Source organism: Aptenodytes forsteri, unplaced genomic scaffold (genome assembly GCF_000699145.1).
Source record: "Aptenodytes forsteri isolate BGI_AS27 unplaced genomic scaffold, ASM69914v1 Scaffold282, whole genome shotgun sequence".
Taxonomy (NCBI): Eukaryota; Metazoa; Chordata; class Aves; order Sphenisciformes; family Spheniscidae; genus Aptenodytes; species Aptenodytes forsteri.
The window spans coordinates 1,744,213-1,770,516 of NW_008794089.1; the positions used below are offsets into that span (position 1 = coordinate 1,744,213).

Here is a 26,304-nt window from a genome sequence, read left to right on the forward strand (position 1 = left end):
TTTCATTATAGCTTTCCTCAGAATGTGTCAAGCTACCACGTTAATATTAAAAAAAAAAAAAAAACCCCAAACCTAAAGAAAGTGAATGTTTAATGTAGATTATTTCAAGGGACTTACATGACTTCTCTGCCGTTTAGCATTTGTCTTTAAGAGGGATTTGGGCCATGTCAAAGCTCAGACTGTTTGGCTGCCACTTAGCAAGTTATCTGCCACAGAAAGCTCTGTTGTGGACATAGATCAGCTTTTTTTTTTCCTTCTTTTCTTTTTTTTTCTTTCCTTTTTTCCTTTTTTCTTCCTCGCTCCCCTCGCTCCCCTCGCTCCCCTCGCTCCCCTCGCTCCCCTCGCTCCCCTCGCTCCCCTCGCTCCCCTCGCTCCCCTCGCTCCCCTCTCTTTCTTTTTTTTATTTTTTTCTTTTTTTTCTTTTTTTTTCTTTTTTTGAGATTAAACTCATGTAAGTGCAGCACTACCAGGAAAGGAATAAGTGCTTGTGAGAGTCTGCGTAGCAATTTACCATTCTGTTAGTTAACGCAGATTAATCATTAAACCAGCTATCTCAGCAGAAACTGAAGGATAGGCATTGTCTTTGTGACGACCTTGCTTCAAACTTTATTATTCCATGTTTTCATGTAGACTGCCTGGCTTTCTTGGTTATGACTTGATTATCACTGGTTTGGGTTGGGAATTGACAGTTAACAGGACTGACATTCTTTGAATCTCCCTATTTTTGGTATTCACATATCCAATTACAAAGTGAGAAGTATAAAGGGTTTTCAGCAGTGGCATATCTCTCCTTACCTGAGTCCCATTGGAGACTAAGCACTTTGCAACTTATTAAACATGAACTGTCATGGCTTCTTGGGACGGAGGAAAAAAACTGATCATTCTCTACTCTCTGCCAAAGATCTCTATTGATTGGAGAAGTTGAATACGGAGGTATCCTATTGTTCCCAAGTTTGGGAACATTTCCTAAGATTCTAGTAAAAGAGATTCATACCAAATCTCTGAGCGTTTGTCCAGTGGCAAGTCACTTCTGTATTTTTCAACCTGCTGTTATAAGTTTTAAAATTATTGTTGTCCTAAAGCTAATTTAAAATATTTCATGTCTCTAGATTTCAGGATTGTGAGGAAAACCACTTTTCATAAATGGTTATCATCAGCACTGTGGAGGATCAGGCTTTGTTTTAAGCAGTCATTTTAGAAATACTGTTATGTGGTATTTCGAACTTCATTACTTGAAATGTTCTTCAGCAAACACCTGAGAATCATTTTAGGTGAGGCAACAGCAAACATAGACCTTGCTGATAGAATTAGCAGCAGCCTGAACTTTTGCTCTAACCTCAAACAAAATTTGGACTCAAAATCACTTAGCAGTCTGAAAAAACTTGGCGACATTTCTTTTTAAACCAATCTTCTCACTTTTCAGCTTCCTGGTTTCATTTGTGGAAGGGAATGGAAAGACCGAAATATTATAAGGAAGCTTGGTATTTCCAGCCCAGCCAAAACCACAAAGCTTTGGAAATTCAGCATGAAAAGAACCCTATAGCTGTGATTGAGCCTAGTCCTGCTTTCCTTCTGTGCTCCAAGCTTCCCATTAGCTGTACTAGCCACTTGAGGATACAGGGAATGCAAAACTGGAAGCCAGGTGTTGGGCAAACTCCAGACAGACATCCATACTTCTTATTTTAAAGACTCTTGCTCGTTTTCTACAATACTACCTGACTTGCTTAATTGTTAGCAAAGCAGATAACAGCCCTTGTTGTTCAAGCTCTGTTGGAAAGATGCTTTGTAGCATATGTATATCTAGACTTGTCTTTGCACTAATTTAAAAGGTAGTAAGTAGCATAAGAAATTACAACCGTAATAGTTAAGACAGCCACAGTGTGGTATTTCTAAACCTCCATTTCTTGGACAAATCACTTTGAAAGGAGACTGAAATTTCCAGAGGCATTCCTATAACTTTTGCACTTTCAATGTCTTCTCTAATTACTTTGGCATTTTCTGGTATTTATATAAGATGATTTTATAGTATTGAGACCCAAAAGAAAAGTGTAGCCTTTTGTTGGCATACAGCTAGTGTTACTCTTTAAGGTTTGCCAATAGGGATTTTCTACCATCTATTTAAATTGAAGCTACAAGACTTTTTTATATGTGTGCTTATATCCCTTGATTATATGAACTACTTTTTTTTTTTCTCTTTCCCCCCTTTCTGTTGCATGTGAGTGTTGTAAAACTCCTTCAGTACTGGAATGGAAAGTTCATTCAATTGCCTGCAGTCAAGTGAATAAAAACGTAAAATGTGGGTCTGAAACAGGGTTTAAAACTGCAGTAAACTCATGCTGTTGCAAAACCTGCTATCAGAATTTCCTTGTAAAGATGGACGTTTACTTAAACACAGAATACCCAATTTTTTAAAAAACTTCTAAAGATGCTGTTTATTGAGCTGTCAAAATATACACTAAATGTAGTTTGAAATTATTTTGAGTACTGGGGGACACATAGTACTGTGACAGTTTAGCATAAATCTATTAAAACTTTAATTATTTTTCTTAATTATCTCCAGCCCTTCTGCCCAAGATTGGGTTGCAGTGAGCTACTGGAGATGATGACTTTTGAGAGATGCAAAAGCCAAATCCTAACTGCTTGTCTTTAATGATCCTGTGTCACTTTGAGGAACTAACTCCTGACTAACTTCTAATTTGGAGTAAAGTGTGCATTAACAAATAGAGAGAGAGAAAGTGAGTAAAATTTGTAAGTCAGAACTTGAGCTGAGGAGAGAAAAAAGAGTGTAAGTCAGGAAAATGAGAGACGAACAATGCTGGATCAGATTAAATGCAGGCAGTAAGGCCATCCTGGTTTATATACATGTGGAAATGCAATCCAGAAATAAGGATTAAAAATATTGGGGTGGAGTAAAAGCTAATTCAAATAATTAAGAGAGCCTATTTTCTTTCTTTCCTTTTCTTTCTTTCTGCTTCTTTCTTTCTCTTTCTCCTTGTCCTTTCTTTTTCTTTCTCTCTCTGTATATAAAATATATTTTCTTATTCAATATATAAGACATTCATAGCTTGCCAGTAGAACCAAAGACATCTTGATCTCTCATCTTATTCATCTGTCTATGTGAGTCAATAAGTTAACTAGAATTTGTTTTGCGTAGTGCGAATTCAAAACACTCCAAGTTATTCCCACAGCCAGATATATACTTTGTTCCTGATCTGGTAAAGTATTTAGGATTGGGCTTATCCCGAAGACCATGATCAGTCCCATTGATACCAACTTATGTGGCAATTAGTTCCATGATTAGTATGGAAATGACATTATAGGGAAAACCCTATAGGCATTCGCAGGTTTTTATTCAGAATTTTCTTCTGTCATCCTCCTCACTGTTGTTTGCTTATCTCTATGTTGTTTCCTCTTCCTTGTTCTACAACTAGTCACCACCCAAGCTAAATGCTCAGTCCCACTGATTTCCAAAAATGGACGTAACACTTGCATCCTCGCGCTGTTCACTCAGCTCACGTGTTACCTCCTATTCTACTTTTCTGTGGCTGTCATATCAATTAGATTGTAGCTCTTTGAGATCACACTACCTACTAGTTTACATTCCATATTGCCTACCAAAATTGAAGTGTTCCCAACTGCTGGCCATGCAGTACCATAATAGACACTTTGTGAACACTCTTAATAGCCTTTACCTTTTTAGGGTTGAGTCTGTGCATCCAATATTGTAATAAGAAAGACTGAAGGGTACTCAGTGCATGACAGGATTGATCCTTACTTCATTGGTTATGCTACCATAAGACTAAATGAGAGGGGGAACCATGATCCACCAGTAGTTTAGGTTCCAGACGTCCAGATGTTTTAAAGGGAAGCCTAGTAGCGACCTGTAGCCTAAATACCTGTCTAAATTTGACCTTTGAGTCTTTCTTGCTTTGCACCCTCTACCTATCTTTTAGTCAGTGCAAAATGCCGTATTTGCAGAGTAATGGTTGGCCCAAGTGTGAGTAGATGCATCAGTTGAAGGAAAAGAGTTGGGCGTGCTCTTATTCTGACGTATGCTGAAGATAGAAGTATTGGAATCGTTCCAAAACAGTGCTGATTGTTAAGGTAGAAAGCACCAGAAAGCTCTTCTGTTAACTAAAGTATGTTGTTCCTTTCTCTGAATGTATGTAGATACCAAAATATCCAGCGAACTATTGCAACAGAGCGGACTGAAGACGATGCTGTAGTAAACAACAGGGTGGAGAGAGTTCCCACCGGAGGAGGAAGTGACTCTGAGGCAGAGCCTTCCCAGCCGAGCTCAGGTATGGGGAAAAAAAGGCTGAGTGGCATGTTCAGTGCTACTCACTGATTGCATTCATTTCTGGGGAAATCTGCATTTCCACAGGGGACTGGAACTTCATTATACCAGGGTGCAAAAGCTAATTAAAAGAAGAGAGATTTAGACTTGAAGCTACAGGTTTTAGACCTGAAACTGCAGGTACAAAGCTAGATACAAAGGGTCTCCGTTCTTTTTTTAACACCTACTAAGACAGACAAAGCGTTTTTACTTTAGTAAAGGGCTATTTGAAATTAAAATGGAAAAGGCATCTGGTTTTTATTCAGCTTAGTAGCTGCAAAAATGACGCTGTCTTATTTTTGCTGCAGTGTGATTTTGATCTTGGGGCATTGCAGTTTATTCTTTCTGGGCATGGCTTCTGTGCTGCCACATTTGCCCATGTGGTCACACCTGCAGTGGCCCTGGCATCGAGCATGAAATACTTGTGTTTTTAAAGCTGCAGTTTTGTGATAGCTATGAGCTGATCTAAGTGTGGGCTGCCACTGAAGGAGGCACAGCTGTCTTTTTGCTCATCACTAACTCATGTGACAGCACCCCAACCAGAGCAGAGAACTGATCTGTCTGAAAAATAACCTTGTTTCTTGTACTTAATGTTGTTCGCAGCCAGATTGGTTCTTTCATCTGGCTCATTAGATAACCAGACAAGAATGAGTGTCACTACAAAGGAGAAGAGGAGAATGTGTACCCAGGGCAGGATGGGATGGCAGGGAGCTGTTCTTCTCTTTTAGTAATAATCATAATTTTTATTTACTTAAAAAATTCCAAAACCAAAGCCCTAAGTGTTTGTTTTGGGTAAGAAACACCAGCAATCAGACTAGTGCCCACTACACAACTCGTGGACATGCAAAAATAACTATCTGCTTTGTTTGAGAAGAGAATATGTACCCAGGGCAGGATGGGATGGCAGGGAGCTGTTCTTCTCTTTTTGGTAGTAGTCATACTCATATTTTCTTAAAACATTTGTGAAACCATAGCCTAAGTGTTTGTTTTGGGTAAGAAACACCAGCAATCAGACTAGTGCCCACTACACAACTCGTGGACATGCAAAAATAACTATCTGCTTTGTTTGAGAACTTGCACCACCAAAATGAACAGCCAGTTCTCTTCCTTTGGATCATTCTCATCTCCACCTAATGTTGTGTTCTGTGTTGTCTGCTGGAAGTAAATCTGACTTCTTGCCATCCTGTTGCCATCCCTCTGTAAATAGCACTGGCAAAGGGGAAGAACCAACACAACGTCTGCTTGGATTTTCTTAATGTTCCATGTTGAATAGGAAGAATTACACAGAGAAATAGTGGACTTACTTTTTTCTTAATAAGTTTAGAAAAATATTCGATTTTGCCTGTTTGTTTTCCTGATCCATTAGGTCTTTTTAGCTTGAAAATCAATTTTGACCAAGAATGTTTGATATTCAAGGGTCCTTTGCAATCCTTTGTATCGCAATTTATGGGAGCCTTTTACCTACACTGGATATTATAGGGAGAACGCAGTCCTCTCTGTTAGCAGCTGAAATGGAAATGAGGTACACATTGTATTATTAGTATTTAAATTGTAAGTAATGTAGTCGTTACTGGTAATATGTATAATCATTTTGTATCATAGCCTATGTAATAAAATAGTAATTGAATAGGAATTGCTACCAGTAAATATTTAGGTCAGTTTATTATGTAACATTCACTTTTTTTCTTTTAACCCCGAAGAGCTGATGAGTATAATATGTGTCATCTTAAGTGATTAGGAAATGGTTTCTGCTATAGATCATTGCTTTGCTTTTTGGAGAAAAAGTCAATATTGTATAAAATGCCAAGAATTAAAAAATCAAAGGTGATGCAAACCACACTAGAAAAAGAGAAAGCTGCAGTATGATACATTTGCTATTTGCCTTTTAATTTAAATGAAAAATGTTAGAAGGAATACAATTTAGGCACATTAATCCAGATTCTAAGCCAATATAAATCAATTTAGCTCCAGCAGTGGATCCAGTCTGCAGTTTTAAGTGGAGAGAATAATACGATGTGTCTAGCAGGAAGAAAAAAAAAGTGATAGTTGATAAGAAAAAAGTGGGTAGCTATATTTATTCTGTTGATGACGTCTGCATCCAATTTCCTTGGACTGCAAATAAAAGTTGGCTTGTATTTGAAAACGCCAGAACTGCACACTCAAACCATAATTCCATGGTAGGAAGCGCTTTTCTGGTGGCTGTAGAAGGTCAAGGAGGTTCCCACCTCTACAAAGTTTACATTCTCAAATGCTCGGTTCTGCTCCTGTGCTTCATGAATTGATACAGATTAAAAATAATCCCTTTGTGTCTGTTTGTGTTTTCTTTACCGTACAAGTCCCCAAAACCACGGGCTTGCCAAAAATAATGCAATTACAAGTAAAGGGCAATGCTTTGCAGCACCAACATGGATGTGAGTGGCCAAGCAGGGGGCTTTCTTAACCCAGTCTTGCTACCAAATGCTTTGTGCTGGTGAACCCCTTGGGCTGGATTGGGAAATCAGATCCCTCTAAAATCAGCAGCGGGGGGAACCAGTCAGGACCTGGGTGATGGTATTGAACCAAACCATCAGCTGGTAAAAACTGTTGTGGTCACATTGATATGTAGAGACAGCAGCAGGTAACGACACAGAGTTTTATAACATACAGTACAGAAAAGCATCCAGCTCCTGCCCTGCTACTCTAAGCAATGCACCACTAACCATAAGGAGAACATCTACTGGTTTGCCAGCAGGCTTGTCTTGGAAACGCAAAGGTAGGTGCGTTGGGCAGGATGGTGACTTTTTTATACCATCACTTTTGCAGCCGTTCATTAAAGGTTAAATAATAGGCTGCGCTTGCCGCTGCGTTAATAAGATTTTGCTGCTTTTTTTTTGTCCAGAGATTAGGAGGGAAGGTTCCCTTTCTCCTGTGAATTCTCAAAAAATCACCTTGTTGCTGCAGTCTCCAGCTGTGAAGTTCATCACCAATCCTGAGTTCTTCACTGTGCTGCATGCAAACTATGTGAGTAATGATGATTTGTGCTCTCACACTACTGATTTCTGAATCCAAATGCTGTGCCCCAGGCCTTAGGGGAGAACGCATAGTGAATGTGAATTGCGTGACTCGGGGCTCAGTTGTCCTTTCTGAGCACCAGACCAGGTTGGGGACAGTACAGGCAAGCTGCTCCAAGGAGGCTCTTGCTGGGATTCTGCCTCACACAAGGAATTCCCTGGTACAGAGAAGCTCATTAATGTTACCCTTCCAGAATAAGCAGGAACCCTTGGTTTCGGCTTGGTTGATTCTGTTGTCTGTTGCTGCAGAGAACGAGGTTGTTGCCTTTCAAGCCATGTTCCTGAGAAATCTTACTCAGATACCACCAAGTCTCAGGGAAACAGAGGGGAAAAAATTATTAACTCATGCAATTTGCACTCCCAAGAAGCAGGTGGGCATAATGCAGTGAAAGAAATACTGACTTGAGTCAGTGTAGCTATTTTGGAAAAAAAAAAGAATGAAAACAAATTTTCAAAATTCAAATAACTTTTTTTTTTTCATTAATGCAATAAATCTGCATGTTTTCTTGAAAATATGGTGTGGAGTGGAAAAAATGTAACAATAGGTCAACCAGGAGGAAGCAGATAGGGAAATCTCACAGGGAGATGCAGTCCTAGTTTTCCGTATCTTGAATGTAGTTCCGCTAGGCATCTACACATCACTTCTGAATATTTGGAAAGTCATCCATTTCTGGGTAGGGATAACCTTTCTTTTTGAAAGGAAAAGAAATTAAAACACTTCAGGAATTGCCTCAGCACAGGTCTTTAGCTAACTCCAGACATCAAGCTTTGGCTGTGGTGCTTTGTAGGTTGAAGCCAGCTGTCCATCTCCAAGCATCTGCCAGAGATTATTGCCCATGAAATCCTGCAGCGGAAGAGATATATTAACTCATCTGACATTACCTGAACTAGGCTATGGAGTGCATGTAATTTCTTCCATTGACAGGGTGATATATGATGATTTATAGCTGGGAGCAATATTCTTTTCATTCGGCATAGCTGTTTGCAAAATGAGCAACTGATTGCATAGTGGTGTAAGGAACAGCTCACGAGACTGAATCCCAATTTTATTTCTTACTGAAATAAAAAAAGCCAAGAGAGGCCTTCAGTTTGAGCTTATAAAGTTGTCTCTAATATGAGAGCCAGAATAATCTATTGAAACATCTGTCAAATGGTCATACAGAATCCATTTGTACAGAAATAATGGCCCACATAACTTTTGGCTTAACACAGGTGTAATATTTTAGCCACAAGCCCCTATTAAAATTTCAAGCTATTAATTATGCCAATGAAGTTTGGGATTGGAAAATATTATCTAGCAGTTAGAATTAAAAAGAGAAGGCTCTCATTTTTCAGATATTTTATTCCCATGGAGGGATAAAACTAGAATATATTTTTTTGTTTCCCTAGTGCAGCTAAGAGATGCTCAGAATACAACTTCTGTGATGGAGTAGGCTGGGATCTTAGCAATTTGTGACCACGAAGATTTCCTGGGTTATAACCAGGTCACATCTTCCGGGCAGAGATCATATCTCTGTGATTTTGTAACATTTACCAGCCCTCGCCATAATTAGGGACCCTGTGCTGCAGGGAGTATTCTCTTCTCAGCACTACCACCGCGATAAATCCTTACATAATAAAGATAATACTTGTAAATGTTTTATTGCATTGTAGTGGTTAAAATGCATGAAAAGTACACTGAAATTAAGAATTCAAAGCTGTTGGGTCAGATTTTCTGGACAGATTACAGGTGTGCACACTGGGGCTCACTTCACTGGAGACACGAGGCCTCCAGTGATCCTTTATTACTCTAGTGAGTAATTAAATTGCTTGGGCTGACCGGCAGAACCAATGCACTCACTTTCTCTCTAGTGAAATGCTCAGAAGGGTTGCAGATTTTCGTAAAGTTTCCTACCCTGTCTACAGGAGCTTTTTCCCTGAAGTAAAAGGTCTCAAGAGTAGCCTGTGGATGAGAAAATGTTGTCGCCACAAGTCTATTTTGTGGTGCTCTATCATTGAATACACTGTGGCAACAAATATAGTTCACTTTGGCCCCTGTTCTGGAACCAGACCAGCACTAACTCACTCAGAACTGCATCAGGGCATGTTCCTCTAAGAGGTGTATTTAATGCCCGTTGTGAGATACAACTAGCTGCCTGAGGGGTGGAGTTCATCAGACTCACGAAAACGTCTCCATCTGACATGCTTTGTAGTCATTGCAGAAACAAATATTCAGTTCCAGGAAATGATTCATATTTTCCAAAAATAGACAATTGAAAGTGTCTGTTTCTGTCCAGTGGCTCTAAAGTGACCATAAATAAGGTAGCAAGCTTAGATGTAGACGTGTTGTTTTGGCATCAGAACTGGTTTTCCTCTCTTCTGTTTTCCATCTCATAGAGTGCCTATCGAGTCTTCACTAACAGTACCTGCTTGAAGCATATGATTCTGAAGATCCGTAGAGATGCTCGTAATTTTGAGCGCTATCAGCACAACAGAGACCTGGTAAATTTTATCAACATGTTTGCTGATACCCGACTGGAGCTTCCTCGTGGCTGGGAGATAAAAACTGACCAGCAGGGCAAGGTAAGAGTGCCAACAAAATTAATCACTTGCTTAACACAGCACATCAGGCTACATGATTACTAAAGGTTCCTTCCTTCCTGACTCAAAATCGGTGAAGGTTTGGTTTAAACAATACAAGCAGCAAGCAGAGTTATTTTAGAAGCAGAAAAAAACTTCAGGAACAAATGTTTCGAAGCATAGTGGTGACCCTCTAGCTTTCTGTGGAATATCACACCATAGCCAAGGCAGCATTGGACTAACAAAAAAGTTTAAGCCAGAGTTTAGATCTGTCATGACTGCAAAATTTGGCTTAGTGTCTCTGCCTCCAGTGAAGCTTTGCTGAGTGACTTCTGGAACCACCAAATAGGCTAAAGCAGTTTTCCCTAGTAATTTTATTCTCTTCTGTCTTGTTTACTTCATGGCCATTACACATGATTTTGACCTATGTAGCTTCAGGTATTTTCCAGGAGCTATTCTAGCTTCAACTAAGAAAGTCCTGTTGTTTGCAGATATCTTCCATGGACTGTACCCAAACAGGGTATTTCTGACACACAATTGCCAGTGGTTTTCACTTTATGATCCCACAATGCCATCACAGTGTTGGCAGTCTTCTTACAAAAAAAATGTTGTTCCTGTGTGTTTCAGTCTTTCTTCGTTGACCACAATAGCCGTGCTACCACTTTCATAGATCCCAGGATCCCGCTGCAGAATGGTCGTCTCCCTAATCACCTGACTCACAGGCAACATCTTCAGCGACTTCGTAGCTACAGTGCTGGAGAGGTAACGGTGCTAGTATCAATACAGTTACTTTTGACAGCAATCTTGTGTAGAATTCAAAGCACTTCTTATCTTTGAAATGCATTTAAACAGACTGTCTTGTGGATTTTTATCTTCCAAAGGAAATAAGGGATTTTTTTCTTTCTGAAGGGTTTATCTCGGAGCTTGCAGGTAATGAAGGTTTATATTTTGACCGTTTTCAGAATAAAATAATAAACAAGTAAAACTAAATAACCAAAGTGAAGTGATGACAAAACAGATTTTAAAAGAAGAGTCCATATTTGACATCCTAGTCTTGCTTTAGTAAAGTCCAGTCATTCATTATTTTTATAGCCTGATACTTCAGCAGCCTCATATGTTTCTTCATTCCCCACTGTGATGCTGTGCTCTGAAAATATATACTCCCTAGCAGTAGCATAGTATTGTATGTTGAGGTTTGCTTCCCTAGCTTTCAATCACACTAAACATCTTTCCTGTGTTTCATGGGGATGATTTTTATTACTGAGGGCCATGGGCAGGGTTGATAGAAGCATAAATAATGGGTTTGTATTGTGGATTTAAGGAGGAAAAAGCAATCAGATTCTTCATGTAGCAAATCCATACAGTTTAAGATTTGTAAAGATTGAAGCTGAATAGGCGTAGAGGTGAATTATGGCCAAAGGATCTTCCTCTTCTAGAAAAAACATCCAGAGAAATGCTTGTGAAATTAACATTAAAATTTATTGCAGCAGGACCAGTCTGAACACCTCCCACTGCCAAATGGGGTTGGGATCAGGAGCTGACTAGGGTGTGAGGTCAGTACTTCGGGACCAAAGGCAGACCAGGCATGAGTAGCTTGGGTAGGTTTTCCCCATCTTCGGTGAATACGGCAACATATTTTATGAAGATAGAAGTGTATCAATGGATCTGTTTCAATCATATCTTCCCACTAACTTAGCAGATGATTCATATTTGGGCCCATGCTTGCCTGGGGCTTGCTTACAAATTCACTGTGTCAGGGACAGAAACACCACTGAGCAACTCAGATGACATAGCCCAAAAAATACACTTGGTTTTGCAAGTGCTGGCAAGGGTGGCAAAGAACAATTTGCAATAAACCCAAAAAATCAAGTACAGGGAAGGGAGCGAAAAGCATTGAATACTTTTGAGTAATGATTCTCTGGGGAAACTGTAAACTGTTCATTGAGGCCACTGATTCAGCATGATCAGCCAACGAAACGGGACCTTCTGTCTCGGGAGCCATCAGTGCTGGCACCTTCATCTCACAGTCTTGGTGGCCCGGGTCCCACAATGCTTCTGCACCCTTGTCATAGTCAGTAGCTTTCCCTCTGGAAGTATCTGCTTCTCCACTGGAAGGACTCCCATTGATTTCAAGGACTTTGGATCGGTGCCTAAAAGCCCACCATTTACAAGGAAAAGATTCAACCCTTTGCAACTCAGCCCATTTATTAAGAGCAGCATGTTCCATGCCATTTCTTCCAAGTATATTTGGATGTGCTTTTGTCCTATAAATCATATCTGTAGGGACACACTTGGGGCTTTGTCCTGGCCATGTGTCAGCTGTCTGCAGTCCAGCTGGTTTCTTTGCTGAGCAGGTGGTGCGGCCTCTGGAATCTGTCACCAGGACGGCATGAAGGACCAAGGAAGACAACCACCAGTTTTGAACATTATGTACAGGTGTCAAACAAGCCTGAAGGAGAGCAGAACAGTGTAGCTTCAGTCGTGATTGCTTGTGGGTGCCAGAGAGGGTATAGAAAAGAGCCAGGGTAATGAGAGGAAAAACTCTACCCCTGCCTCAGCGCACATACCTGACATCCTGCCCAAGTGCCAAAACAAGTTGCCAGAGTGTGTCATGTGGACTTCCCAGGGACTTTGTGACACTGAGTGATCAGTTGAGGAAAGAGCAGACAAAAATCATAGGCAGATGAGCCCGAAGTGGGAAAAAAGAAATACCCCAGCTTCACACACTCAGCAATGGCTCTTAGCTGAGTCACCATAAAGAAATGATTATGGTTCTAAGAAATTGTGATCTCAGTACTCAACAGCAGACAAAAAAGCAAATGTAATGTCTGGAATTCTTAGAAAAATAATAGAAAGATCTGTTCAATCTAGGCATTACAAGAACTAAGTTTTGCTAGTAAAAGCCAAACCAATTTAATCAAAATAAGGCAGGGTGGAAATTCAGTGAGAATAGTTAACCATAGGAACTAATGATTTGGCATTGGGTCTCCATTTCTTCATACTTTCAGGCCAAAACATAGTGTAAAAGCCAGTTTTGTCTTAGTCACCAACAAGTTTCCGAGCTCCCTGGCCTGGGGCAGTGCAGTGAATAGGCTGTGGCGTTGAAGTAAAAATGGTGATCTCCTGCCCTCCCTTCCATAACATCCATGAATCTTCTAAATCCTTTTGGCTCATCAAAATGTGGCCTTTATTCCTGCCTTACAATCTGTGGTGTTGAACAAAATACCTTGGAAAACTAATAAAGAATTGATTTTAGTATTTCAAATGAACTTTTGAAACTCCCTAATGAAATTGGAACATAAAAATATGCTTTCTCAAATATGACAGTTTGCTTTATGACATTTAAAATTCATTCTCAGTAGAGAATAGAAATAGCAATTGCACAGCTTCTATAGAAGGCTGGCTGTTCCTTCCAAGTTCTTTTGCTCAAGGCCTACCCCAACTATTAACAGGCCAAGCGGAGATTAAAACTGCCCTTTTTCCCTTAATCTCTATATGGTGGGCTGTGTTTTTAAAAAAAATTATCTGTGCGTATAATAGTATTCCATTTCCCTCTTCCAAGAAAGAAAGCATCCATTTCACAAATTAATCTGTAATATTTATGCTTTTCTTCATGTTGAAGTAGTCTCCTAAATGAAGGACCTCTGTAAAAACTTTTAATGTCCACCTGAGTAGATTCTTGATATTAAAGGGTATTATATATAAATTTGACAAAAATGCTACAGATTCTTTAGTAAGCACTTCTTTAAGGGTATCAATCTTTTACAGGAAAAAGGTGGTTGATGCTACTCTTGGTTACCTGATTTTTGAAAGAAAAGTTTAGGTAGCTGTACTGGCCATCAGTAACTAAAAGAACAGAGGTCACTACGTGCTCCATTTCCTTCTGCCACTGCTATAAACAGAACAGGTCAGAAGCACTTTCCATTCCCTCTAAGGGACTTTCCGTCTGCAAGGGAAATCAGCATGTATGATTACAGGGTAGAGATTTTAAAGACAAAAAGAAGAAATAAGCAGACATCCATGATGGAGAGGCAGGAGTTTCTGGTTAGCAAGAAAAGCAGAGGAGGTACTGGAATATAGCCATATATAAATCCTCCTCACTGACCCAAACCACAACAAGCGAGTAGCAGGATTCAAACAGGCAGGAGCATCTCAAATCCAGCAGTGATATAAAACCCAGGAAAAGGGTATTGTATCATCGAGAGGCTCCTGCGATAGTTTGGACTCTCCACTCTGGTTGCAACGTCCCAGTATCAATTGCAAAGCTGTTAAACCCTGCTATAAATCTCTCAGATTACCCTGCACTAGATGAACCAGGTCACTAAATAATTAGAGGGGTCACTCTTTTTTTTTTTTTTTAATTAGAGAATAATGTGCTAATCTAAATTAAATGATTCAATTAGAAAGTCAAAGTAGACAAGGCAATTGTGATTAAACACTGTACTGGAGCAACCAATTGTGTTATATTAGCAAAAAGATTGGAAAGAGGAGTGTTAGCAAAATGGAAGTTAATTAGACAGCTGGGAATTTTCCTGTTGTGTTGCCAGAGAAAAATTGTTTAGAGGTGTAAATGTGTACAGACCATGATCCAAACACAGCATTAGCGATGCCTAATGATGGTGATGAAGAGAAGTGCAGCACCACGGAGTGTGCAATTTATTATGTTAAGGTGCGTACAGAACTGGATTCTTACAATCTAGATGATTTTAGCTGTTAAACCAGAATTGGGAAGAAGGGAAGGGGGGAGTGAAGGTTTCTCTTTGCGGGCTCTAGACACATTTCCTTTCAGAATTCTTGCTTCAGGAGAAGTATGTTCAGGCACACAACTCGGCAGCACTGGAAGGCTAGCCAAAAGAAAACAAAAAACAAAAATCAGGTGACATGAGCAAGGGGAGGATCCAGCCCCAGGCTGGGCAGAAGTACCATGCAGTTCCCAAGTGACAAGCAAATACCAACTGGTGCTAATTTTTGTGGGAGATGGGTGTTTAACTCCTCTGTTACTCCTCCCTTTCCCCCTTCCTATCTTCTGGTCAGTAAATCTATGTGTAGCAACAAGGGCATAGGATTTGTCTTTGTCAACGATGAGTCAGAGACCACCCTTAAAAACAGGCTCACCCACCATCCGCACTCCCATACAAGTCTGTTCTACAAGGAGCTGGGGAAGAGGCATCCTCACCTGATCTCCAGAGCTCCCTGGAAGTGGAGAAGCTCAGCACAGCACAATGCCTTAGCACCGTCCCACACGTCCTCGCTAATACAACCGATCACAGGCCGCTGTGTGACCTTGACTATGCTACCCACAGACAGCCCAAGAAACGGCTGTTCCCAGAAGGGCTTCGTGCCCGCTGTGGCAACGGGTTATAGGGCACCTCTTGCACCTAAGCTTCCTCCTTCTTCCATAGCACAGAGTGAATGCCATAAAGGCCGCATGGTGCCTGTCAGGGTGGATGCCTGGGTCACAGGGGGGAAAGCTGCCTAAGCCTGAGCTAAACTTGCAGTGTCAGTTGGCCCACGGGGGTGTGAGGAGGAGACAAAGGCGGAAGATTTGGCACAGCACAGAGGGACTTAGTGAATTGTGTATGACCTGCTTGAAAGTTCTTCCTGCCTTTAAAAGTAAGAAGTGTTGTTAGCTAGCACATCAGTCCATTAAATACTGCAGGCTTGACTGTTCTTCCTGACACTGGGGTAACTCTCAGCAGATGCATACCAGTATAAAATGGGTGCAAGTGAAATCATAATTGAATGATGGAGCGAACCATTCACCACGCACTTTCACAGCAGTTTTGTGTTTTCGATTACAGTGTGTTTAATTAGAATCATTAAGATTTTTCATTGTTTAACCTGTGTATTGACACATACCAAGTGCATTGACTGGTATCTTGTTACATATAAACATTTTATGCTTTATGTGCTCCAAAGGCAACTTGCCAGTCACATTTAGCTTCTCGGTTTTCATTTATATCCAGTTGGAAGTCCTGGCATTTGGCCGTACCACTGAAAATGGGTTGGCACCATTTGCTTGGATGCAGAGCTAAGCATTTAAAATATTGGAGTAGGGGCGATTTCTTCCTGAAGTGGTTGCCAAGTACTACAATTTGTGCAGTGAGAAAGGAGCAGCTATTAGCCCAGTAAAATGGCAATTGGAATTCCTAATGCATCTTGTCCCGATACAGGGTGTCCTCACACTGATTTTGTAGCAGTGCTCCTCTGTTGGCTTCACCGTGGCCATATTCTGGAGGAACACATATGAGAGAGAGGTGGGTTCCCCTCAGCTTGCGCAAGTCCCCAAAGAGTTACCCAGCAAGTAATGACTTAGTGAAGACAGATTACCAGACCTCATTGTATGGCTTTTAATATCCTCATACCTAAGTGTTTTCCCACCTTTTAATGTATCTGCCTTCCTGACATGATTCCCTTCACTAGATACCGTGTTTAGGACAGTGGCATTCTTTACGTGCCTCAGTTAAGTAGTAGTGATAAATTTCCTTCTTACTACTATTTTTATCAGCTCTTTGGATTATGTTCTTCTTTCAATGTATACGATTCAACTTCTATTTCTGGTTATGCAAGTTAGGCAACCCCCTTTTGCGATGATATAGACCTTTTCTGTCCTGTGATCTACATAGATATACCTTCCTCATGTTATTTCCAATATTAAATTTCCCTTCAACAATGCTGAGTGAACATGTTGCAGTGTTGTGGGGTTTTTTCTTATTTTCAAATTAACATTGCTGTAAAAACCTTGGAAGTAAATGCGGTTACGCTAGAACAAGAAACTGTATGATATTATAGAGATTTTATTTTCATTGAACCAGAGAACTCCATAACTGCAGTACCTTTATTAACTTGCATTTGCTTCTGGATTCTGGTGCCTTCACTGCAGCTTCAAAGTGGTGTGATAGCTATGGATAATGGTGTCCCTCCACTTGGAAGCACAGAATTACCTGCTTTTTTTAAGTTGGCTGAAGTATAAAGCTATAATTTTCCTGCAGGCTTTCTGTCCTTCAGTCAGTCAGCATCATGGACCATTCTGAAGGTCACAGAAGTAAAGATGAGAAACCTTTTTACTGACTGATGTGCTACAGTGGTCAGTTTTGATCATTCCTTCCCTTTCTCTGATGTTGTAGGCCTCCGAAGTCTCTCGAAACAGAGGAGTTACTCTGTTGGCCAGACCAGGCAATAGTCTCGTAACAGCTATTCGAAACCAGCACCATCATGAGACATTACCTCTGGGTAAGCCAAGTTTCTCTCTTCTTTTCAAAGCCGTTCTCACAAAAATGCTTTTTAGAACTTCTCATCAACCACGTGCACTGCTTCATGTTGCCCTGTGTCTCGCTAGCAGTGCAGTCAGTCACGGTGACGTGACCAGGCACCCTCAATGGTAAATAAAAGCCTCTATTTTTTTTTTTCTCCTTTTCCAGCTTACAATGACAAGATTGTTGCATTTCTACGCCAACCCAACATTTTTGAGATGCTGCAGGAGCGTCAGCCCAGCTTGGCCAGAAACCATGCACTCAGGTACCACTTTATTCCAGACTGCTGAAACCAAGGTCCAGGAAGGACGACTTGTAGTGGGGAAAAACAAATTCTAGTAACTGTAGTACAAAAGATGAACTTGGGCCCCATATGGAACTGTCACCATTAAAGAGTAGGTGTGGACCACCAGAATTGATGTAGTTACTATAGTTATCTTCCACAGACACCCAAGAGGTAAGAAGAGCCAAAATAACTATGGGCAAATAGTGACATACCTAATTTCCATTCTAAGTGTTACTGAATAGCAGAAACTCTGTCTTCACCTACAATTATCACTTTGCTTTTCAGAAGATAGGGTTAAAATTGTGTTTGGATGGAAGTCAGCAGCAAAGCCCCAGTAACTTCAGCAGAACCAGTATCTTACCTCATGGTTGGATTTACACCCATGCCATGGACATAGTCACCCTAGATGTTATAAAGAAATAGGAACATTATGCAGCAGATTGTACTCCTGTCTTGAATCTTTCTCACTTATGACTTAATGGCAGCCCTTTCCAAAGTAATTAAATCGAATCTTTCTTTTTCTTATGCTCATTCCTTTCCTACTAGGTTTAAAAAAAAAAAAGAAAAAACAGAACCAAAAGCTAGTACAATTTAAACTCATTCTAACTCCAAAGGTTGAATTAATTATTTTGGCCAAGAACCTAAGCTGGCGTTAGTCAGTCTCAGCAATGCCAGTGTGCACCAGCTAAGAGTTTGACCAAGAATTTAGTTTGTACTGTGCCGTAAAAAGTGCGGCTGCAGGTCTGGCGAAGGAGGGAAGGACCTTCAAGTTCCTGCAGTGCAGTTTCTGTTGATAGCCTTACTGACTCGTCGTTTACCTGTGAGGGCCAGACAAAGAGTTCTTTCGGTGTAAGGATTAGACTTCCTTCCTGGAGCAATTAATACATTCAAATAAAACGAAGGAGACAGGATGAAAAATGTTCCCAGTGTTCAAGATGTACATTTCTGTAACTGAGAATTTTTTTTATCTTCACCATCAAATTATTCCAGACTATTTTTTCTTCCTCGGCTGTAATTTGAATTCTCATTTCTCAGAGAACAGATGACGCTTTTATCTCCTTTTGAGCAGAGAACAAAATTGACTGGTGATAGGGACTAGACAGCTTAGCCAGTGCGTAATGAGATTTGTAACAGGATATTGAGCCCTTCGCCTCCAGGTCATTGCTTTGATTATACCTTAGGTCAGGAGTGATCCCAAGCTACCGTCTAATGCTCATACAGCAGGTATTAAGCAAACACCTAGGAGACAAACATCCGTCTTCTACAGGGCTTGATTCTGCAATACGTTGCAGCCCCACCCAGCAAGGTACTAAAGCACATCCTTGACTTGAGGTAGAATCCTTTGACTTGATACTAGAATAAATGTTCTTGGACGCTGCAATGCTTTAGAAACACACTGACAGATAGGGGTGTAGATGTGTATCTTCCATGGTCCTAATCTGCTGATAGGATCCTATCCTATGTTTCCCACTCCTTATTAGCATTCATTTAAACAACAAAATGTATGATTTTACACATGTACTGTATAACCTCTCTGTGATCAATTAATATCAAGTATATGTTAGAGTGTTATTTGCCAGATAGAACTGATAGAGTTGAAGGAAGTGGTATTATGTGAAATTCTGTTAATGGAAGGTGGTATATTAGTTGTAGCCTTAAACAAAAAAATCTGTCAGTGACCTTAGCTGTAGCGCTACACGTGAGCTTGGAGGATTAAGAATCATTCTGTTTTCTAAAATATGGTATAAAATCTCTTGCTTTTGGATCAGGAAACTGAGTGATATACATAGATTCTCTTTTGCAAGTTTGTTAGTGAGATTAGAAAATTAATCGGGCAGTTATGATGTTTGCCATTTTTGTAAGGAGAGAAACAGGAATTGGCAAAATACCAAGGAATAACAACTCTATGCATAGTTCATGCCTTGATAATGGCATGTTTTCGTCTTTTTTTTTTTTCTTTTTTCTCTTCTCAATAATATCATTTATGTTTCAGGGAGAAGATCCATTATATTCGGACAGAGGGTACACATGGGCTTGAAAAGTTGTCCTGTGATGCAGATTTAGTAATTCTGCTGAGGTAATCAATTTGATCAAAAGGATAATGTCATTACTTATGGTACCAGAGAAGCTGGCTGGCTTTTCCTCAGCATAATTGAAAAGATTTTGTTAAATCTTCCAGGTCATTTGTAATTAGAATAGGATTCATTGTTACTGATAGTCACCCAAAATAATTCAGCCAGAGTATATCTGTCAACTTACTTCCTGGAAGGCAGCCTCCATCAGTGCAGTGAACTCCATCCCCAGCCAGCTCGATCAATATAGCTGTTACCATCAAGTAGCAGATAAAAAAGAAGCAGGTCAAAATGTTTCCTTTTAATGGAAAAATTCTTTCCCCCCCCCCCTTTTTTTTTTTAATTAAATTAAAAAAAAAAAAAAACTTGTCTTTCTCAGTACAAGTAAATAATGTAACTGCTCATTAAATTGCTAGTTTTACTGCAGCAGTGCTCCCCACACACGCAGGGCCATGTCACACTAGTGAAACCTCGATGTACAGTGCAGTGAGCATTTTTTGGGTAACGTAGATAAGGCTTTTAATTTTTACTGGGATTAGGGAGCTTGGTCTTTAGGTCCCTAGCTACTTTTGTTTAGCACAGATAAGGACTGACTTTATTGTCTTGGTCTTACATGGAAAATATTGCATTACCCAGGTGGTTTTGGTATGCTATATAGCACTGCCTAATGCAAGAAGTTTACAACTTACTCCCATCAACTTAATCCAAATGGTCAAAGGGCTGAGCTGTATGAAAACGTATGACCCAAGAAAAACAACCTGGGAGATAGATGTATCTTTGCTTCTCGCTTCTAAGGTGTTGAAGTTGTCCCTGTTTACTACATAGCCTCAGATCTTTACACTCTATTAGTAGATTGAGGCACTGTGTTAGCATGAAATGTCTAATAAAATTCATTTTGTTCTTCTTTGTTACTGGTGACCGTGCCTGATTTGGGAAACTTGTGGATTTTATGAATCCATGAGTTCAGAGCTGTACCCAATCTTAGGACTACAGCAGACTTGCACCATACTGCATATTTACATTCCTTCATGTGACGAATGTTGAACCAAACCTCTCCCTATCGCTTTTTCCATGCAGCCTTTTTGAAGAGGATATTATGTCCTACATACCACTGCAGGCTGCCTTCCATCCTGGTTACAGTTTCTCTCCTCGCTGCTCACCCTGTTCATCACCCCAAAATTCTCCAGGTAAGGGGATGGGGAAAACAATACAAAATCTTGCATTTATGGTACTTCTCCTAATAAATACAAAGGGGCAGATTCAGAGCCAGCATCAGTTGTCAGCCTGCTAATTCTAGTGCCCACTCCGAATCTGACCCCAGCTGCTTTTTTGCTGGTTCGGTTGCCATTGCTGTTATGTATCTGTTGAAATGTTAACCGTAAATGAAGCACAGAGATCAGAAATTGCCCATATGGAAGAAGGTATTTTCCTGCTTTTTATATAGTTGGAAAGGATTAGAATAAGAGAATGGTGCACTCCAAACATAACTCATTGACATGGAAGCACATTCATGTTATGTGACAGGAGCAAAGAGCAGCTTCCAAGTCAAAGGTGTGTTGCAATACTTCCAGTACTCCTGTAAAGTTCAGTCTCTTCCACTTGGTGTTCCAAAGACTTCTCTTCTTCCTAAGAGTCATCTATTTTAAGACCTGAGGGGATCATCTTGATCATCTAGTCTGACCTCCTGCGTTGAGCCCATTAACTTAGGTTTGACGGGAAACATATTTTCCAGAAAGACATGCTGTCTGAGAAGGTTATTTCCAGCTGTGGTATGTCTCTGTAGTTATTGTTTATGCTATAGAAATTTGAGGAGCTAATGTCTCCCTTTTGCCAAGATACACAACCCCCACCACAGTCTCACTTACATGGCTGTGTCCAGTGGCCATTTTGAGAGAATCGACAGAAATGCGATCTGAAGAAATCCATTTTTGGCTGAGCTTTTTAAACATTCATTTAAATTATCTGGTTTCAGACAGAGTTAATGGACAAGAGACATTCAAATCTCGGAGGTGGCTGTGAAAAATTGGAAGGTTTTTTGATGTGAAGAAGTTAAATGCTGAACCCTTGTCTATAGGAGGACAGTGTTTTGTCAGAATGTCCTGTTTTCATTAATGAGTTCTAACACCATTGTCAATAATCCCCTCCTCTACCATCAGCACAGGTCATAAACAAGTCTCCTGCAAGACAAAAATCTAAGTATTTGGTGACAGCGTGACTTAGGAGAATGTTAAAAGAACTGCACTGGTTTTTACCTGTTCTTGTGAAAACACAAGAAGGGCAAATACTCATTTCTGGCAACATACTGTCTGCTTGCTTATTTCTGCCACTGGTTACATAGCCCATGAGAACACACGTTCTCTTATGTCCTGGGGGAAAAAAGTCTAACAGAAGAAAATAAGTGTCACAAGAGATTCTCTTTGCACTGCATGTAAATATGCCTCTCTGTTTTACCAGCAGAGGCAATTAGTAATGTCCTTCCCTCCTGGCAACAACGATACTTTGTGCTCCCACTAAATATGATTTTTTTAAAATATGTTTTTTGCCTTCCCGTGGAGGATTTTCTGCCATATTTCTCATAAAAGGGCTTGTTTTTATTGTCTTCTGTAATGAGATAGGGAAATGGGATTTCATGGATCCATTCTTTGACCCTTTACAGCATGGTGCTTGTTTATACAAAAGGACTAATCAGCTACTTTGAGAATGCAGACTTCAAAACAAAGCAGGTCCCAAATTGCTAAAAATCCGCTGTATGTGTGAATCATAATAGGAAAATGTAGCATTTCTTGCTGACAGAAATCCTTCTTGATGCCACAAAGGGGTTTTGTGTTGATAGCTGGAAGTGTTTAATATACAGTCAGATTAACACAGAGAAACCCGATTCCCAGCTTGGCTAGGGTGCTAGGCTCCAGTGAGAAGCGTTGCTTTGAGCTCCAGAGGTTTAATCCTGCCAAGTAAGGAGATCTCCTATACGGTGCAGAGGAGAGAGATCTCTTAAAAATGCAAAAGGGAAAGAAAACTAAAATACCAATGACCGTGAGTGGGAGTTATGCATGTCAGTCTTTCTCATGCCTTTCTGATCCGTGAATTTCCGTTCAGATCAATTGCAGTTAAAGGCCGAGGCAACACAAAGGCACACACAAGGCGAGCTTAATGGTTCTTTTAGTGAAGAAGATATAGCCCCTGGAAGTTGTTGCAATCACTGAATTATAGGAACTTACAACTCCATTAATGCCAGGTAGAACAAAAATAATACTGAGTGCACTGTATACCTGTAAGAAGTTCCTAACGCATTCGTTAGCCAGTTCTGTCTGGAAACATCAGCTGCATGATTTGGAAAAAATTTAAAGCCCCTTACACTTTAGGATGCTGTTTATGTTCCCGCCAGGACTGCAGCGAGCAAGTGCAAGAGCACCTTCTCCATACAGGAGGGACTTCGAAGCCAAGCTGCGCAATTTCTATCGAAAACTTGAAGCCAAAGGGTATGGACAAGGTCCAGGTAAAATTAAGTGAGTATTATGACAAGTCACTCAAATAGTCTAACATGGTCTAGCTCTGTCTTTTATCATTACCCGCGAATGAAGACACTGATAGGGAGTGGGAAACACACCAGAGGTTGCATTTTGTACATGAACCATCAGGGCGAGATAAGGTCCTAGTATATCCTGCAAAAGAGTGACCTTCAAGAGGCTTTTGTGTGGAAGTTTTATTTCTTACAGATTCATATTTTCTTATACTCCCATTCCCTACCTATTTAACAGGGATGTTGGTATTCCTACCTATAATTTGCTAGTAGGAAAATCATCTGTTCAGGCAAATGTCCACCAGAGATTATTAACAGCTACGCCATTGTAGTGATGGAGCAACTCCAAATCCTTTGGATCTACATATCGGTATAACTCGGGACCAGAATATGACCCTATGGAAGTTAGCCTGTACATGCAGGTTTAACTTTCGGTAGTTCTTTGTTTTGGTAGCCCTCCTGGATTTGAACTACAGAGATTTCTGCCTTTCTTCGTGTATTTTGGGGATCTCTGTCACTTGGTTGTGGAGTTTGCTTTCGAGACATCTTGTTAGTTGGCTTTTGAGTCTGTACCTATTTGTGCTCGATCTAGTTATCCAACTTGGCCAAAGGACTATGTTTCTAAGGTATTTCCTGGGCATCTGGTTGAATTTATGCATCAGGTTGGCTTTCCACCAAATCACATCTGTTGTGGAAAAAAAAAGTATGAAGCCAAGCAGTTTATTCCAGGCAAACGTCATCATCAAAATATTCTTACAGAGCTGGGGAGTCCTAGCTGTTGGTTATCCCTTTTGGTGTCCTGCTAAGTGGGTCCAAGGCAGACACGAAACACATTTTTGAAGGTCAGTCTTAAAATGTCCGTGAACATATGAACAAAAAGGATTTCTTGCACAGATGGTGTTTAAATGTACTATTCATTAAGTTGTTTTAGAGGCTGGCAGGGGAGTGAGAGGTGTGTGTATAAACAGAGGCTGATACTCCCTTTGCTTACCCGGCTACAGAAGCAGTAATTCCATGGACATTCACTGGATTAAATCCAGGAAGAGTTTGGGGCCAATCCCAGAAAGCTGTGACCTCATGTACACAGGAAACTCACAGCCCCCTCTACCATACAAATTTGTACATAGAGGGTGTTACAGAGAGTCTTAAGTAGAGCAACACTTTGAACCTAATCACAGGATTGTGAAGAAATTCACCTTTGAGGCATATAGAAAAGCCTAATGAAACAACTCACTCGAAACCCGTAATGGTCAAGTAGCACATCCACCCGTGGATGCAACTTTATTAACTTCTCTGAGAATGAATCTCTGTCTTTACCAGCTCTTGTTTACCTTCAGCCTCACAGGCTCACACGAGACTCAATCATTAGATCTCTGTTTCTGCCTCCCTTTGCAGGTTAATTATACGACGTGACCACTTGCTGGAAGGCACCTTCAACCAGGTAATGGCATATTCACGCAAGGAGCTCCAGCGGAACAAACTCTACGTCACGTTTGTTGGCGAGGAAGGGTAGGGAACCACTAAATGCTATCAGTTTTGAAGTAGCTGTTATGTTGCAAAACACTTAGAGTTGACTACGGCTGAGCCTCTCTTGTTATGTAATGTTTCTTTGGTTTTGTTTTACCTCTGAGTAAGTGATTCATCTTAATCAGCTCAAACATTTGTTAAAAATAACAATAGCAATAATGCTTCACTTTCCTGTAGCACCTTCCATCTAGATGTCTCAAAGTGACAATTTAAATGATTAAATCTAATGTCATCTTGTTGCCATAGGTATTTTGACTGGCTGGAAGGCAAAACTGAACTACAGGCCCATGTTTACACACTGAATCAGTCTCAGGGCTATAATTAGAGACCAGACCTTTATCCCTTTTGTTACTCTAACTCTTCAAAATGGATCTGGTTTTGCTTCAAAAATTTTTGCTTTGCATGCCATCTAATGATCATTTGTTATCCATATGTAGACTTCTTGTTTCTGGCTGAAGCGAGAAACATGAATGCTGTTCAGTCCTTACAGTTTAATTCACCCAGTTGGAAGCTGAAAGTAATAGAAGTCTCTTGAGAAGGCCTTTTCTCGGGAAACTTTCTGCCAGCCTTACAAATCCATGAGCCATTCTTGAATGATTAAAGCCAGCCCCTGACCTTTTGTTTCCAAATCTAAACAGAACCTTTCAAAGCCACCCTGGCTCACCTCAAAAGCTATGTTGTAATTGAGGCTTAATCCACATGCTTTTATAATGGAAAGACCATTGTGCATATTTCCAGTGTTCCATATAACAAAGGCTTGAAATCATATTTCAATAGCTTTGTGTATAAAGTTTCTTTTAAAAAAAAAAAAACAACACAAAACCACATGGATAGGATTTCAGTTCCAAAGGTACCAGAACTGTAAGGCTCTGGGGCAGCTCTCGGCATGTCCAGCAACTGCTGACGCTATCAGCTCTGAGGTGGCGTGTCAAGTGAAGAGCTTCCGCTGAACTGAGCTTGTCTGGGACATGTTAGGTCCAATGGAAAACAGAAGTCACCAATCTCAAAGAGAGTCACTCAGTGACCTCAGTATCAGGGGTTTTCTTAACTCTTACTTTTTATACTCCGTGGATTCAGTATTATTTAACAGAGGTCGTCTTTCGCAGCTGGTTTTGCCTCTGGCTTGCAAGTAAAGCATAAACATGCAGCATACCTCAGTTTGCGTTTTTGGAATAGCGTTCCAGTATGCTAACACTGGCCAAAGTCATGTTGTTTTCCCCACATCTCTAATAACTTTTACTGTGTGTGGCACGGTATCCTCAGGAGAAATTACAAACCAATTTGATTTGCAAATTCATTCATTCTTCACCGATTCATTTACATCTGAAGATACGTTCCCCCAGGGTTTCTGCTGTTTAATGCTATTATAGGTTCTGCTGGAGCGACTCCAAGATACCGGTTCCCTACTGAAAAGAAGAGTTGATGCTGTATGGCCACGTGATGCTGTATGAGCACGGCTTCCCAAGTATTTCAAAGCTAAAATGACATTGAAAATGAACTATGAAGGCTTTATGATGAGTTAATGTGTTGCCCAGAAATGCAATACCTAGTCTCTCCTTGGAGGTTTTTGAATACAGACAGGTGTTGTTTGTAGTTCTTTACTCCAGCCATCATCAGGCTTAGCCCAGTATTTTAATGTCCATTGAACCAGATCTGTTACATGGCTAGCACTAGTGGTTCGTGTGGGCTTATTACCATCCC

The 26,304-nt window shown here is 40.4% G+C and overlaps 1 protein-coding gene across 1 annotated transcript in view; it reads left to right on the plus strand.

The window, feature by feature from the left end:
• HECW1 (HECT, C2 and WW domain containing E3 ubiquitin protein ligase 1) overlaps window positions 1–26,304 on the plus strand; it is a 185,366-nt gene that overhangs the window by 121,865 nt on the left and 37,197 nt on the right. Inside the window, exons 11-20 of the mRNA XM_009274874.2 lie at window positions 4,171–4,301; window positions 7,215–7,336; window positions 9,763–9,948; window positions 10,573–10,707; window positions 17,073–17,178; window positions 17,367–17,463; window positions 19,478–19,561; window positions 20,634–20,743; window positions 22,942–23,062; window positions 24,472–24,585. Of these exons, the coding sequence (XP_009273149.1) occupies window positions 4,171–4,301; window positions 7,215–7,336; window positions 9,763–9,948; window positions 10,573–10,707; window positions 17,073–17,178; window positions 17,367–17,463; window positions 19,478–19,561; window positions 20,634–20,743; window positions 22,942–23,062; window positions 24,472–24,585 (1,206 nt within the window). The remainder of the gene's footprint in view (window positions 1–4,170; window positions 4,302–7,214; window positions 7,337–9,762; window positions 9,949–10,572; window positions 10,708–17,072; window positions 17,179–17,366; window positions 17,464–19,477; window positions 19,562–20,633; window positions 20,744–22,941; window positions 23,063–24,471; window positions 24,586–26,304) is intronic.